Genomic DNA, 17241 nt, shown 5'->3' with positions numbered 1-17241 from the left:
TTGCCAATCAAAATTTTAAAAAATAAAAACAAAACCTGAACACCCTGGCTGCTCTGATTATGTTTATAGGGTTAAAAAGGCAGTTAAAAATTGCAACTGTGTGTAGTGGTAGTAACAAAATGACTGCTGAATATACACTTGAGTAAAAGGAAAAGACAACTCCAGAATTTTCAGCTAACCAAAACCTGAGTAAACATCACCATAAATACTGACAACTAATTAAAGGAAATTATGGTAAACAAATCTGGAAAACAGAAAGTGATATGTGTATCTTTACATAGTTACTGGTGTTCCTTTTGGTCATCAACTCCTAAAACAGCTGTCATCATTTTCTGTCTTATCAAACCTGCTGATCATTCGAGGCCCCCAGATGGCTAAGCTACAATTTTTTTTTAAAGTTTTATTAAATTTAGGGTCATATAAGCTTCTTGGCAAACATTACAAATTAGAGGAGATACATTAACTTTTTAGGACACTGACACAACTTTTAGTACAGTAAACCTGTAAATAGTCTTGCCCTCAAGTAGCTTACTAGTGTGATAAAACATCTAACAAATAGAATCACAGAGTTTGGAAGGGACCTCAGAGGCTATCTATTCAACCCAGACAAGAACTCCTTCTACAATATATTAGACAAATAGAACTCAAGCTTTGATTAAGACTTCAAATAAGTGTGAACTCACTAATTCTGAATGCATCTCATCCCACCTTTGGGTAGTTCTAATTGTTATCAAGTTTCTCTTTAATTCAAGCCTATGATAAACGCCACCCCCCCCCCAACAACTTCTGCTCCGAGGGCCATCCAAATAAAACAAGTCTAATGTCTCTCTAAGTGACAGCTTATCATATCTTCTCTTTCTGAAGCTAAACTTCCCCAATTCCTTCATTGATACTACTCAATGGCATGATCTTAAAGCCCTTCACTATCCTGACTGACCTCAATCGAACACTTTCCAGCTTATTAATGGCCTTCCTAAAATACAGCTCCCCAAAGGGAAGACAATATTCTAGGTATGTAGTGACCATGGCAGAGTACAGTGAGACTTCCTTTGTCCTGGCTATATATTTCAGTTGCCTACAACCATGTTAGCTTTTTTTGGCTACCATATCATATTGCTTACTCATACTGAGCTTTTACAAAAACAAACTGTACCCATGATTTTAGACATGGAACTCCTGGTAAGGAACTCTACCAATGAAGACTCATTTGTGCTCTGACATTTACAATCAAAGAATCAGAGAACTGCTTGGGGGCATTGGGAGGGTAAGTGACTTTCTCACTCCACAAGTCAGATAGGCTCAGAGGCAGGACTTAAATCTAAATGTTACTAATTCTAAGTTCACCCTTCTCTACTCAGTATGCCACAATGCCTCTTCAGGTTGAACTTTTAGTCTTCTAAAACTCCTATGCAACCATATCTCCCCTATCATATACTTGAGAAGTTAATTTTTAAACTTAATTTAACTAAATTTTATCTTGTTAGCTTCAGTGCAATATTATAACCTGTGGAGGGTCTACTGACTTTAAGTGTTCCCAAGGAGAAACAGTACTACAAGTTTCCCAAACTCAGTATTCCATCTCCTGAATGTGCCTTTGTACAAGCTGTTCCCTAAGCTAGAACTACTCCCTCCTCACCTCCACTTTTAAGTAGAACAGTTGGACTGGAATATATATAATGGGGAGGAGAGAGAGAGAGAGTGTGTGTGTGTGTGTGTGTGTGTGTGTGTGTGTGTGTGTGTGTGTGTGTGTGTGTGTGTGTGTGTGTGTGTGTGAAGCCTTGAAGGGAGGCTCCATGGAGAATGGACTAGAGAAAGGAGGACCTGAAAGCAAAGATACCACTGGTAACCTTGAGGAGAAGAGTTTTAGTTAAGCAGTAGGATTACAAGCCACACTTCAGTAAAGTTGTGAAATGAGTTAAAAGGGTAGGGGGAGATAGGAATGGAGACTACAAGTATAGATGGCTTTTTCCTAAGAATTCAGCCATGAAAGATAGAAGAGGTATTTGACTATAGCTTAAGGGAGATGAGAGTCAACTACGGTTTGTTGTTGTTGTTATTATCCTTTTTTTAAAGGTTGGGGGAATGTGGTAGTGCTTGAAAGTAGCCAAGTAGGGATGAGGAGGCGGAATGGACACAGGGTACTGAAGACTAGATAGAATGATTGAGAAAGGAAACTGCTGGAAGAGACAAGAGGGTCAAGAGCAAAAGAAGAAAGTATGGCAGTGGCAAATAAAAGGGTCATTTCTTCATTAGAGGCTAGAAAAAAGGAGAGAACAGAAAATTAGGTAGGTTTTGATGTACTGAATAGGAGAAAGTAGGAGCTTACAATGGATAGCTGCTATGAGGTAATATCCTACCATGTGCCTGGGATTCTAACAGGTCTTGTGATGGTGGGGAGTAGCATCACTTAGTTCTCTCTCTAACACCAGGGAAGAAGGAAGTACCACAGATAGTCAACTGGAGAAGAAAAAAAGAATTGCTATACAGAAGTGATGGATAAATTGGGATGAAATAAGAAATCTGTACTGACAGTTCTGAGACTTCCTCCAACATTATCTAGTAGCATATAAGTAGGAGTAAAAATGTTTGAGCCCAGTGTCAGGAGTCCTATAAGACAGGGTCCTGATGGCAGGAAGTCTAGTGTCTGAGGCTAGGTCCCGAGCAAAGTTCTGGAGTTGAATGCCTGGTGTCAGAAGTACTACCTCTACCCTGTCCTGGGTCAATGGTTCTTGAAAATGTAATACTGTTTGTTAAGTCAGGCAAAGGTCGCAGTAACTTCCAGGAGAATAGATTATGTTGGAGAGGAGGAGAATAGTGCATTCACTCAAGGTGGATGAAGCTACCTCCTTTTGTCTATCAATGGTTGTTTACAGGAATGGAGGTCTTTTATGGTCATTCTGGCTGGGTCACTTAAGAGTATAAAGTAAAATAAGTTGAGGAAGGAGAGAGCATTAACAACTAAGAAATTCAGGACAGCCTCTCAGTACACCTGAACTTAGCTTTGAAGGACATTAAAGATTTTAAACGGTAGAAGTGAGGTATGATACATTGTAGGTAACGAAGTGACAAGACTACAAAAGCACAGTATGAGAACATGGAATGCCAAGTTTGGGGAACAATAAGCAGGCCACTTTGGCTGAAAGGCAGAATTCACAAGGGGGATATATGGGAAAAAATCCAGAAAAGGAGACTGGAGCTAGATTTCAAAGGGCTTTAAATGCTAAGAGTTAGTTTGCATTTCACAGAGCCAACGGAAAGCTTCTTTTCTTGAGCAGGGGAAGAACAATGTTAAGATCTATATTTTAGTAAGATTATCTTGTTAGTTGTTTGAAGAATGGGTAGGAGATTCTAAGACAGGATAGGAGACACTAGAAGTAGGAAACAAATTTTAAAATTATTACAATAATGTAGGCCAGTGGTCTCTAAAGTTGGGTTTTAGGGGCAGCTAGGTGGCACAGTGGATAGAGCACCGGCCCCGACGTCAGGAGTATCTGAGTTCAAATCTGGCCTCAGACCAAACATCTGACACTTACTAGCTATGTGACCCTGGGCAAGTCACTTAACCCCAACTGCCTTAAGAAAAAAAAAAGTTGGGTCTTATCCCAGGGGGCCTGTGGACTATCTCCAAGGATGTATAGTCAACTAATCACAGAGCAGGAAGATGGGCTACATCATACTCCCAAAGCACTAGCCAACTACTGGACTTGTTTCTAACACAACTGCATCTACTCTTACCTCACAACACTTTGCCCTTCTCTTTGCTGGGTAAAAAACCCCCAGATTCCCTCACAGTCTAGTCACTGGACTCTCAGGGCTTCAGGGCACCCACAATGGCAGCTCAACTGGTGCCACTGAAAAAAATTCTTCCTCTTCATCAGAGTGGGAGGTGCCTCTCTAGAGAGTAGGCTCTGCCCCCAAGGAAAGTGACTAATGAGTTGAGGGTCCCATCTTCCTCTTTTTCATTTTGAGTGGGAGAATCAGTCAGTCAATAATAAACATTTATTAAATACCTATGATGTGCCGGGTACTGTGTTTAGTGCTAGAGATAGAAAGAAAGGCAAAAGACAGTCCCTGCTCTCAAGGAGGTCACAGCCTACTGGAGGAGATAAAACTCAAGCACCTATGCAGAAACAAGTCATATACAGGATAAACTGAAACCAATCAACAGAGGGAAGGCACCACAATTAAGGGGAAAAGGGAAAAGCTTCCTGTAGAAGGAAGGATTTTAGCTGGGACTTGAAGGATATACCAAGGAAGTAAGGAGGCAACGGGGAGGGAGAGGATTCTAGGTATGGGCTACAGCTAGAGAAAATGCCTGAAAAATCTTGTGCAAGAAACAACAAAGAGGCCAGATGGCGGATTACGCAATATGTGGGGGAAGTGGTGTAAGGTGAAAGAAGACTGGAAAGGTAGGGAGGGAACTTTGAATGCCAAACACATATTTGATCCTGGAATTAACAGGGAGCCACCAGAGTTTATTGAGTAGGGAGAGTGGGTGATGTGGTCATACTTGTACTTTAGAAAGATCACTTTGGCACCTGAGTGGAAGATGGACTAGAGCAGAGAGAAGCTTGAAACAGGCACACTCACCAGTGGACTATTACAGTAGTCTAGGAGTGAGGATGCTTGTAGTGTCAGAGGAGAGGAGGAGGAATATGTGGAAAAATGTTATGAAGGTAAAACTGACAGATCTTAGCAATGGAATGGATATCGGGGGTGAGAGAGAATGAGGAGTCAAGGATGATACTTAGGTTATGAGCCTGAGTGAGTAGGAGGATGGTGATACCCTCCACACTAATAAGGAAATTAGGAAGAAAAGAGTGTTTAAGGGGAGGGGAGAGATAATGAGCTCAATTTTGGACATGCTGAGTTTAAGATGTCTACAGGACATCAAGTTCAAGATGGCCAACAGGCCATGGTTATGTGAGACAGAACGTCAAGAGAGGAGTTAGGGCTAGACACACGGATCTAATAATCACCTTCAGATATAATTGAATCCATGGTAGCTGAAGAGATCACCAAGAAAAATTAGTAGAGGTGGAGAAAAGGGCTCAGGAGAGTCTAAGGGGATATCCACAGTTAATGGGTGAAGTCTAGATAAAGATCCAACAAAGGAGAATGAAAGACAGTGACTGGACAGGTAGGACAGGTTGGACAGGAGAGCAGTGTCACAAAAACCTACTGAGTGGAGAGCATCAAGGAGAAGAGAATGATCAATGATGTAAAATACTGCAAAGAGGTCAAGGAGGATGAGGATTGAGAAAAGACATTGAGATGTGGCATTAGGAACTTTGGAGGATAGTTTCAGTTGAATGATGAAGTTGAAAGTTAGACTGTACAGAGCTAAGAAGAGAGTGAGAGAGAAGAAGAGAAGTGGAGGCACCAGATGGTGATAGCCTTCTCAAGGGGTTTAGCCAAAAAAAGGAAGAAAGAAATGGGACAATATAGTGGGGATGGATGGATGGATGAAGTGAGGGTTTTTTGAGGATGGGGGAGATGGGGGCATGTTTGTAGGCAGCAGGGAAGCAGACAATAGACAAGGAGAACTGAAGGTAAATAAATGAATGGGGATGATGGGGGGGGAAGTCTGAAGAAGAAAGGACATAATTACTAGTGCACAGTAGTACATGTAAATAACTTATAAATAAGTAAATAAAAACACACTGGGGGAGCATGAGCCACCATCATTTTTAAAAAACTGACTGTGTGTTCAATCAAAAGAATTTGTAGATCACTGATATAGATGTAAGGTAATGAGTGTTTGAACTAGCATGATGGCTAACTGGAGAAAAGGGGATATTATATAGGTCAGACACTCAATAAACAAGCATTTATCAAACACCTACAACATGCTAGGCAGTGGCGGGACACTAAGACAAAAAAAGGAAACAGTTCCTGATCTTAAGGGACTTACATTCCACAAAGGAAGACAACATGTACACACATATACATAAGATATAGACAAAATAAATGGAGGACCAGGAAAGACTTCATATATGTGAAGAGTTGAGTTTGGGAGAAGGGAAAATTAATTCAGTTTTGGACATGTTGAGTTCAAGATGGCTATGGAACACCCCGTTAAATGTTTAACAGGCAATTGGCAATCAAGAACAGAAGCTAAGGAAAGAGCGAATGGGTAGATACTCAGAGTCTGCAGTTATGGGCATAGAACTAATAATAAAATCCATAGAAACACATAAGATCACCAACAGAAAAAGTGTAGAGAAAAAAAGAATAAAGGACCCAGGGCAAAGCAATGAAGATCACCCCTGATTAGGAACCAGACATAAACAATGAGAACAAGAAGTCATCGTCCTGAAAACTCAAGGAGGTCAGAGTATCCAGAAGTGGTCAATAGTGTTAAAACTATCAGAGAGGTCAGGAAGGATGAGATTTGAGAAAAGGCCATAGAACATAGGAATTAAGAGACTGTCTTTGAAGAACAAAGTTTCACTAGTGGTGAGGTCAGAAGTCAGATTTTTAAAAGCTGAGAAGAAAGTGAAAGGTAACGAAATAGAGGTTATGAATGTTGATGGTTTTTTCTAGAAGCCTGGACACAGGCCCCAAATGTGGTAGATAAATAATGTTTTAAAAAACACAAAAACCTAATGTACTTTATGAGAAAAAAATTTGAAATTTAATTCCACAGTCATTATTTGCCAGATCAATTTTAATTCTAGCTCTTGGTCCTAGAATGCTTTCTCACACTAACACTTACCCTTTGTTATTTAATGGCGATGCAGGAGATACCGAAGGGCAGGTTCGCTTGGCAGATGGTTCTTCCTCCTCTTCATCAGATGAACTGTCTATAGTGAGATCAATTACTTCTACTTTCTTATTTTTGTTTGAAGATTGGTGGTGAGAAGATACTTGGTGATCCAAGGGAGAACCCAAGCATCCTGAAGGGGAAACAGAGTGATTTAATTTAGAAAGAAAATACATTTTAACATTTTCTTTCTTTCTTTGAGAAATCTAATGAATCATCAGCTGCAGTTTGGAAAAATGAAAAGGTGAGCTGCTCCTTTTAGTTCTGAATCCTGTTTTAGTATGAGTTGCTAAACTTTTATGATTTAATTTTTTTAAGTGTGCTTCTTATTGCCCCTTTGTGATGAAACCAAGTACTTTGCCCTATACCAAATTATCTGTATAGTATTCAACATGTTTCAGGTGATTAAAAAATGTGAGTAAAGATTTTAAATCTAAGTTATGGTGGCTTCCCAGAGAAAATATAATAAAAGCCGTGCCAAAACACAAGTGAAATGAGAATACTAACCACTCCACATCAAGCCTGTCAAAAGCACAATTTCAGGGGCAGCTAGGTGGCATTGTAGATAGAGCACTGGCCCTGAAGTCAGGAGGACCTGAGTTCAAATCTGGCCTCAGACCAAACACCTGACACTTACTAGTTGTGTGACCCTGGGCAAGTCACTTAACCCCAACTGCCTAAAAATAAAAAAATAAAAATACAAAAAGCACAATTTCACCAATGAGTTATTGGATTACGTTACTTTGAAATTTTATATCAGAAAATTTGGAAAAAGTTAGGCAAAAAGTTAACCTAAAAGGAGTTTTTCTACTTCTGAATACTAAGTAATTTCTACAAATGCTTGAGACAGTCATAAACTTCAGTTTTTTAATGCAAAATTTTTTTGTTACTAAAATGCTTACATCAGCATAAAAATTTTAAAATACTCACCATCAACTCCATTATAAGAAGCAGAAACTTCCTGGACCTCCTTTTTTGATCTCATAGGAGCCCAAGATCCATCCTCCTTAAACTGTATTTCATCACAATCAGTACAGTACTTTAGGATTTCCATAAATAAACTATAAAGTGAAAATTTTCATTTATGAGTATCAAACTTTTAATGAAAATTCAGCATAAAAAGAAGAATAATAAGAATTATTACTGTTTTGAAAACTTTAAGCAAAAATGGAAAATCTGTATATTGCTGCAGTGTCTAAAAATATCCATGAGTTACAGAGAAGTAGACCAGAACTCTATTTTTTTTTTTTTGATTCTCAAAATGTAAGTGATAAATGGTCAAAGGATAGGAACAGGCAGTTTTCAGAAAAAGAAATCTAAACTATCAATAGTCATAGGAAAATATGCTCAAAATCATTATTAATTAGAGAAATGCAAATTTAAAAAACTCTGAAATACCACCTCACATCTATCAGCTTGGCTAACATGACAAAAAAGGAAAATGACAAATGCTGGAGGGGATATGAAAAAATTGGGACACTACTGCACACTGGTGGAGTTGTGAACTAGTCCAACCATTCTGGAGAACAATCTGGAACTGTGTCCAAAGGGCTATCAAATGCATACCCTCTGACCCAGCAATACCACTACCAGTTCTGTATCCCAAAGAGATCAAAAGAAAAGGGTTGGATCTATTTGTACAAAAATATTTATAATAGCTCTTTTTGTGGTAGCAAAGAATTGGAAATTGAAGGGATGCCCATCAACTAAGGAATGGCTGAATGAGTTGTAGCCTTTGATTTGTGATAGAATACTATTGTGCTAGAAGAAATGACAAGCAGGATGGTTTCAGAAAAACCTGGGAAGATGTATATGAACTAATGCAAAGTGAAGCGAGCAAAACTAGGAGGTACTGTACACAGCAACGGCAATACTGTAATAATGATCAAATGTGAAAGACTTAGCTACTCTGATAAAGACAAAGATCAATGACAATTCCGAAGGACTCATGATGAAAAATGCTACTCACTTCCAGAGAGAGAACTGATGAACGCATACTTTTTTCACTTTTTATATTTTGTTTGTGTATGTGTGTGTATGTATGTGTTTCCTTTTGCAATATGGCTAATATAGAATTATGTTTTATATGACTTTACATATATAAATCAATATCATATTGCTTGTCTTCTGAAGGGGCAGGTGGGGAGAGAATTTAGAACTCAAAAATTAAAAAAAAACACGTAATTTTTTTCTACATGTAATTGGGAAATATTTAATGAAATAAAAATATTTTAAAACTTTAAAACAACTGAATGTATCAGAATTCCAATCAATGCAATGACTAATCCAATGACTCTAGACTGGTAATGAAATATATTCCACCCCTCCTCCTGTAGAGAGGAGACAACAGGCAATGTCAGATAAGGTCAATATGTCATTTTGTTTTGCTTCGTTGTACCTATTTGTGACAGTATCTATGAATACCATCATCTTTGTCATGAACATTTCTTACACGCTTTTACTATGTGCCAGTGGGGGCAATAGTTGGGAGGTGGAGGGAAAGCAAGCGGAACACAAATTCAGAAGAAGAACCCAAAATACCAGGTAGGAGAGGAAAAAGAATATAGAAAAGGAAGAAGGAGGAACTTTAGGTATTATAGATTAAGCATGCACCTAGCACAAAGTTCATCACACAGAAGGAACTAAAAATTTAAGTTATGCTGAGGACATTGGGGTATTATGGGAAAACAATGAGGAAATATATCCAAGAAAGAGAATAATAAAAAGTGTGGGAGAAAAGGGAAGTTTCTTCAGTGAGTGGGCAACCTACAGAAATGGGTAACTGAAAGCTCAACTTCTGTCTTTTGTAGAGTTGTATGATCCTTTCTTTCCTATGGCTTCATATGTTTTGGGTAGACAGTATGATATATTGGCTAAAGACAGTAAATACACAACTGATTATAACTATTAATGAATCTAAATTACATCTTTTTATTTTTAATAACTAAGAGTAAAGATAGTAAAATGTGCACTTCCAAAGCAAGACGACATACCAAAAAAGTGAAAACTTTAAAAATTAGATGACCATCTTCAAGTTGTAAATATAAGCTTTATTTCCAAAGTGGCTTACCCATCAATAATGAGGTGTTCATATGGAGCCTTCTTATCACATACAGGACAAACCCACGTTGGCTTTTTCTCATTCATTTGAATATACAGAGTTGCATCGAAACACTGCAGGTGTGAACACGTCAGTGCCCGACATGGAATAGTTAGGCGCATTTTACCAAGCTTTAAGGAAAAACAAAACAAAACAAAAATCCAAGAGTGTTTTTTCTTCATGGTTTAAACTTCAAATAAAGTTTTCTGAAATACCACATACAGGTTATAATTTCTACTTAAACAGGCTTGGCTAAAAGCAAATGTTTCACTATGAAGAATGACACAAATACTTAGTCTGTAAAACTTAATTTAGTTTTAAATATCCTAAAGCATTCCATAACATATAAACATACTAGCTTTGGAAAGGCTGAGTGAACATTTTAAAAAATGTGATTACTATAGCAGCATATTGCAATATAATGCCATTTACTAATGGTAGTTTCAGAGAATATATAAGAAACATATCTTTCTCAACTTTTGAATAAATGGTTCCAAGAACAAGCTTCCATCTCAAGATGTCCACAGTCTCTGCCAGAAAATGTCAGGTACCAACTAGAGAGCTCCCTGCTAGGAGATGCCTTTGGACTTGTGGAAACTATAGGGTACATCTTCCTTCCCTGTTGTTGGGGCTGAAAAAAAGTGACTCTAACAGGAATTGCTGCTGCTTTTCTTCTATCACCTATTCCAGACCAATCGGTTTTTGTCTTCTCTGGGGACAAAGCTGACCTGCTACACAGATGCTCTATCTCTAAATTTCAACACATTCTGAGAATGTGGACAGAGTACAGTGTTCTCCACCTTCCACATGGCACCCAAGTTCTACTGCATTTGATTGATTGCATCATTTAGTGGCTCAAATTCCTCCTGCTTCCAAAGAAAATACTCTATAAGCCATTCAAGAGCCATTTAATCAAGTCCCTATAACGTATACCAGGTACTTAGAGAGACATAAGTCCCTGCCTTCACAGAACTTACAACTTAATAAGATACATAGAGATATGCAGTGCTAAATAATATGTTACAATAATTTATAATTATTCCCATTTAAAATTCATCTTAAGGATTACTTACAAGAGAGAACTGATATAAAAGATATTACTTGAGGACAGGAACGACCAAAAAAGGAGGTGAAATGGTCATTCAGTTAAAATGGATATTTAGAAAAGATGGATTATTCCAGTGGTATACTGGAACTTGGTATAATATTAAAAGAATAAGATGAAGGCTTTTAGCATGTTAGAACATTTGTGAAGGATTTATGAGAAAACAAAGATAATGGTATATAGCATGAGAGGGTATAGGAGATGCAAACTGTTTCTACAGAAAGTGTACCCATACAGATGAAACCATAGATCTACTAAAATATTGATATTTACAAAAAATATAGCATAGAATAGGATAACATCCCATTTGAAGTGGGAGGAAGTAAAGATAATTTCTGACCTGTGGTGGGACAATGAGGATTAAGTGTAAAGTTCTGGTTGAATTCTGAAGGATATGTACGGTTTTAAAAGATTGGGATGGGGAGGATATTTAAGGCACAATGAATGTCATGAACAGGTGTGCAGAGGCAAAAAAACACATGTAAAGGGCAGCAGTATGATGGAAAGAATACAGAATTAGGGAGTGGAAAGGCTGTAGAAGGTTTTGAATACTAGGCTAAGGAACAGGCAAAAGGAAGCTACTCAAGGAGAGGGATGCAAAAGAGGAAGAGACTGGAAGTGGAGAAATTAATGATCCAGGAGAGGTGATGATGAGGGCTTTTACTAGGATGGTATCAGAGAGAAAAGAAAGTATGATCTTGAGAAATATTGTGAAGGCAGAAATCAATAGGAGTAATAATTGAATATGTATGAAAGATGAAGTAGCAGGAAAGAAAAAGCTTTTGAGAGAGAAGAAGTCAGAAGGAAGGAATCTGCTTTGGGGAGAGAAGATGAGGCATTATTTTCAGCAGCTGACTTAGAACTTTGGTATCATATTTCAGCTATGCTCTAACTTCAAAAGAAGTTTTAGCTGTCAATACTGGAAAAAAGGTAAGAGTTCATTTAGGAAAAAGAATTAGCATGATTTCAGGCCTATAAAAGTCTCATCAGTTTCAGAGATGTATAGAATTCTCTATTTTACTAAGGATATAAACTAAAATTTAGAGCCCAAAATTATTTTGCCAATACTAATTCTTTGCTAGATATTTCCAGGCAAATCAACTAAATGCTTCTGGCCTTGAATTTCTCCCTCTGAAAAATGGCAGTAACACATTTTGCTTTTCCCCACATTACCTGAAGGATATTGTGATGTCAAATTAGACAATGTCCTTGAAAGTCGGTAAGTCTTTTACAAGAAGAAAGGATCTAAATAAGTTGCCATTCATCAAATTACATAAGCAAATATTTAGATGGAGGATTATCCTATTCATTTTATTAAATAAGTGAATTAAGATAAAGAATCACATTTGTTTTAAATCTTTTAGCAAGCTACAAGTGAAAGCAACAAGCAATATTTAATTCTATTATGCTAATAAAAGCACAGCCAAAACAAATTGTGGTATGTGATTATGATGGAATACTCCTGTGCTATAAGAAATGATGAGCAGGATGCTCTCAGAAAAACTTGGAAAGACTTACATGAGATTATGCAAAGTGAAATGTGCAGCGTACAAAGTAACAGCAATACTGTAAGATGGTCGGCTGTGAATGACTTAGCTATTCTCAGCAATACAATGATCCAAGACAATTCTGAAGGACTTATGATGAAAAATGCTATGCATCCCCCGAGAAAGAACTGATGGTGTCTGAACACAAATTGAATCATATTTTTTAAACTTTATTTTTCTTTCTTTCTTTTTTTTTCCTTGGTGAGGCAATTGGAGTTAAGTGACTTGCCTAGGGACACACAGTGTCAAGTGTCCGAGGCCAAATTTGAACTCAGGTCCTCCTGACTCCAAGGTCAGTGCTCTATCCACTGCGCCACCTAGCTGCCCCTTGGACTATGTTTTCTTTCACAACATGACTACTTACTATAGAAATGTTTTGTATAACTACACATGTATAACCTATATCAAATTGCTTACCTTCTTAATGAGGGGGATGAGGAGGGAGGAAGGGAGAGAATTTGGAACTCAAAGTTTTAAAAACGAATGTTAAGATTGTTTTTACATGTAATTGGAGAAAAATTAAAAAAAACCTAACTAAATAAAAACATAGCCATCATTGTGTATAAATTTGGCAGTAACAGGTAAGGTTCATATATGTTAAATACAGAATATTTTTGGCTCAGGAGTTAGAGGATTTTAATATGTACATACACACATACATACAAACTTGAACTCATACTATAGGTTGAGGTGACAGGGAGCAAGGGGAGATGAAGTGTTGGTTCTGGAGACACAGGAAGCGCTGATGTCACACCTATTAAATATCCCCAAATCCTATCCTTCCACCTAGGACTCATTACTGGGTGTAAGGACTAAAAGGGAGCTCAAAAAAAGAATCTCAAGTCTGTCTTGAAAGTGACTACAGCAACTCATCTTGTATGTGAGAACATAAGAGTCTTCCACGAAAAATGGGAGCTGGCTCTTACATTTTTAGGTCGAATTCACAAGTGGATTAAATAACTATGAAGTAGGATTTTTTTTGTTACTATCTTTAGTATTTGCCTAACTATTCATCAATTAATGGGCCTCAGTATGTCCAAGAGCTTTTCTTTACTTCTAATTTGCTATAAGAACAGAACACAGATATCCAGATTTGTCAAAATACTGTGTAAAGAGTTTTATCTCCTCTCTACACTAGAGAGGCAATATATAATTTCGCAGAACATGGATGCAGATATGAAGAAGAGATATGAACAGGAAGGATAAAGCAGAAATAAAAAGACACGTGGAAAAAAAAAGATACCTATCAGATCTAGTGATAGAAGAAAAGATCATGACCAAACAATTGATAGAGAAGTTCACAGAAGGTAAAACGAATAACTTTGATTACATAAATTAAAAGATTTTTGCACAAGTTCAATAAAGCCAAGATTAAAAGGAAAATAATTAACTGGGAATAATCTTTGCAGCAAGTTTCTCTGATAAAATATTATTTCCAAGATACATAAGGAACTGATTCAAATTTATAAGAATATGAGCCATTCCCCAACTGATATATGGTCTAAGGATTTGAACAGCAGTTCTCAAAGAAAGAAACCCAGGTTATCTATATAGCCATATGAAAAAAAGATGCTCCAAATCACTACAATGTAGAAAAAAGCAAATTAAAGTAATTCCAAAATTTCACTTCATATCTGTCAGATTAGAAAAGATAATAAGAAGAAAAATGATAAATGCTAGGAGGGCTATGGGAAATCATGCCCCCTGATTCACTCTTAGTGGACCTGTGAATGAGTAAAGCCATTCTGGAAAGCAATTAGGAATTACACATAAAATTTATTAAACATTACATACTTTGCGACCCAGCTATACCACTACAACAATCCCCTCCCCAATCAAAGAAATAGAAAACAGTTCTATATTTACATAAATACTTATAGCAACCCTTTTTGTGGTGATAAAAATACTTGAAACTAAAGGGATATCCAGCTCATCAAGTGAGGAATAGCTGAATAAACTGTGGCATATGAATGTGGTAGAATACTATAGTGCTATTTAAAAATAAGGAAATGGATGGTTTCAAAGAGATATGAAGAGATTTACATGAATTAATGCAAAAGTAGGTAAGCAGAACCAGAAAAGCAATTTATAATAAAAGTAATATTATAAAAACTAACAATTTTGAGGAGTTTTATAAATTGCTAAAGAATGAAATGAACAGAATCAGGAAAACAACTTACACAATAACAACACTATAAAGACAAACAATTTTGAAAGTTCTAAGAACTATAATCCATGCAATGATCAGTTATGATTCCAGAGGACTAAAGATGAAATGTATTTTTTACCTCCTGACAGAGAGGTGATAAATTGGTTCTTCTTTTCTTTTTTAATAGGGAGAGAGGTGAGAAGGAGAGAAAACATATTTCTATTGCTTTCTTAATTATAATTGTGGGGGAAAAAAGAATGGTACTTTGTTAACTACTAATTTATGAACTATGCAAAACTCAGACCAATATTTTTGTTTGTTTCCTCCCCCTCCTGAGAAAAAGCTTACTGTTCATGTTATCCAGTCTCCACTGGGCCTTCCCTGCAATAAGGTAGTTCTTTTATTCCTCCCTCATTATTTCTCTCACTCCCCAAAGACATTATTCCAAACATTTTTTTCCTTCCTCAAGTTTCCCATATGAATGCAGCAGAATATTTCTATTTCTCCTCACCCTCCTTTCTCTGAGCTCAGGACTGTTTTTTACTTTTCTGAGAAAATTGAAGCCATTTCATGAGTACCCTTTTTCCTTTTCCTATTAACCGATTCCTTCCCTACTGCCTTCAAATGTGCTCAACATTTTTGTTAGCTTCTTAATAAACAATCACTAGACCCTAGCATTCCCTCAGGCTCTCACCTTATGTCTTTTTCCCTTTTCAGGCAAACTCCTTGAAAAAGTTGTCTATACTTTGCTGCTTCTACTCTTCTCACTTTGCAACCTGGTTCCAACTGCATCACTCAATTGAAACTGAAATCTTTTTTTTTTTTTAAGGCAGTTGGGGTTAAGTGACTTGCCCAGGGTCACACAACTAGTGAGTGTCAAATGTTTGGTCCGAGACCGGATTTGAACTCAGGTCCTCCTGACGTCAGGGCCAGTGCTCAATCTGCTGCGCCACCTAACTGGACCTCCATGACCTCTTTCTTACATGACAAATCTGATTTTTTTTTTCAGTCCTCATCTTTGTTGACCTGTCTGCTACATCTGACATTACTGTCCGCCTTCTCCTTGGGGATGCTCTCCTCAACTCTGGAATTTTGTGATACTATCTTCTTCTGGTTCGAGAACCTAACTGCTCCTTTGCTGCACCATGCTCCTTAATTACTATAGGTATTCTCCAAGGTTCTGTTGTATGACCTCATCCTTTCTTCTTCAATACCAGTGGTTTTTAACCTTCTTTGGGTCATGAGGCAGTCTGGTGAAGCCTATGGATCCCTTTTCAGAATAATATACCACCAGATCTTGACATTTATACCCCAACAAAATCCCTCTCCTTTGGCCCCTTCTCTCCAGTCAGTTCAAGTTTTCACCACATCTTGCCTAAATTCTTGCAACAGCCTCCTTTCCTAATTGGTTTCCTTGTTTCGAGTCTCTCATCAGCCTAATCAATCCTATACGCTACTGCTAAAGTAACGTTCCTTAAGTGTAGATTTGACCATATGACTTCCCAACTCAATAAACTTCAGTGACTTCATGAGGGCTCTGGGATAAAATATAAACTCCTGTGTTTAGCTTTTATAGCACTCCATGACCTAGTTACAACCTTTCTTTTTAGCCTCATACGAAATTATTCCCCTTCCCACAAACTGAGATCCAGCCTCATTGGCCTCTTCTCTGTCCCACACAAACTCCCATCTCCATGCCTTAGCACCAGTCATCCCACATACTGCCTCAAAGATTCTATTTTTCTTTTCTTTTTTTTTTTTTTGCATTTTGGTGAGGCAATCAGGGTTAAGTGACTTGCCCAGGGTCACACAGCTAGTAAGTGTCAAGTGTCTGGCTATTTTTCTTTAAGATGCAGTTCAATCACTATTATCTGTATGAAGTTTATCTTGATCCCTCCAACTGCTAGTACCCTCCCTCCCAAACTGGCTAGCTGGTGTTTATATGATGCTTTGAGATTTGTAAAGCAACTCTTTTTTTTTAAACACATTATTTTACAAATACATATGTGTGTTTTTTACAAATATCTTATTTTACTTCAAAAATTTTTAGAAGTAGCTGTTATTATTATCTCATTTTACAGATGAGGAAGCTAAGGCAGACAGATGTTAAGTGACTTGCTTAGGGTCATATAGATAGTAAGTGTCTGAGGCCATACTGGAACTCAAGTCTCTCTGACTGCAGGTCAGCACTGTATTCAATGTGGCATTTAGCGGCTTACCTTGTATTTAGCTATTTTTGTATTTACTCACTACATATTTATTCCATATAAACCTTTACATATTTTTGTTGTCTTCTCCCATTAGAATGTAAATTCCTTGTGGGGCTTGTGTCATTCTTTGTACTTGTACCTCGGCACTTAACAAATGCTTGCTGACTGGTGAGAAACTTTTTTAAGCAACAGAGCAAGAGATATAAGACTAATTACACTAATTAAGGAATACATTTATTTTCCTCATAATCATAAGTTTTTCTGAGACTAGAATAACTTTTTATCTTAAAATTAATGAAGTTCCAATTTAAAGAACTTTGAACTTCAGGTCTGAGCAATCTCAAGCAGCAAACAGATGTATTCC

General features: G+C 37.3%; 1 protein-coding gene across 1 annotated transcript in view; it reads right to left on the bottom strand.

Moving 5' to 3' along the window:
• PIAS1 (protein inhibitor of activated STAT 1) overlaps positions 1 to 17241 on the bottom strand; it is a 153831-nt gene that overhangs the window by 11312 nt on the left and 125278 nt on the right. The window contains exons 9-11 of the mRNA XM_020982527.1: positions 9837 to 9997; positions 7697 to 7827; positions 6719 to 6899 (exon numbers count right to left, since the gene is read on the bottom strand). Of these exons, the coding sequence (XP_020838186.1) occupies positions 6719 to 6899; positions 7697 to 7827; positions 9837 to 9997 (473 nt within the window). The remainder of the gene's footprint in view (positions 1 to 6718; positions 6900 to 7696; positions 7828 to 9836; positions 9998 to 17241) is intronic.

Source organism: Phascolarctos cinereus, unplaced genomic scaffold (assembly GCF_003287225.1).
Source record: "Phascolarctos cinereus isolate Bilbo 61053 unplaced genomic scaffold, phaCin_HiC Scaffold_3;HRSCAF=262, whole genome shotgun sequence".
Classification (NCBI taxonomy): Eukaryota; Metazoa; Chordata; class Mammalia; order Diprotodontia; family Phascolarctidae; genus Phascolarctos; species Phascolarctos cinereus.
Note: the sequence above shows the minus strand (reverse complement) of the source record. Positions and strands in the feature narration are given on the sequence as shown.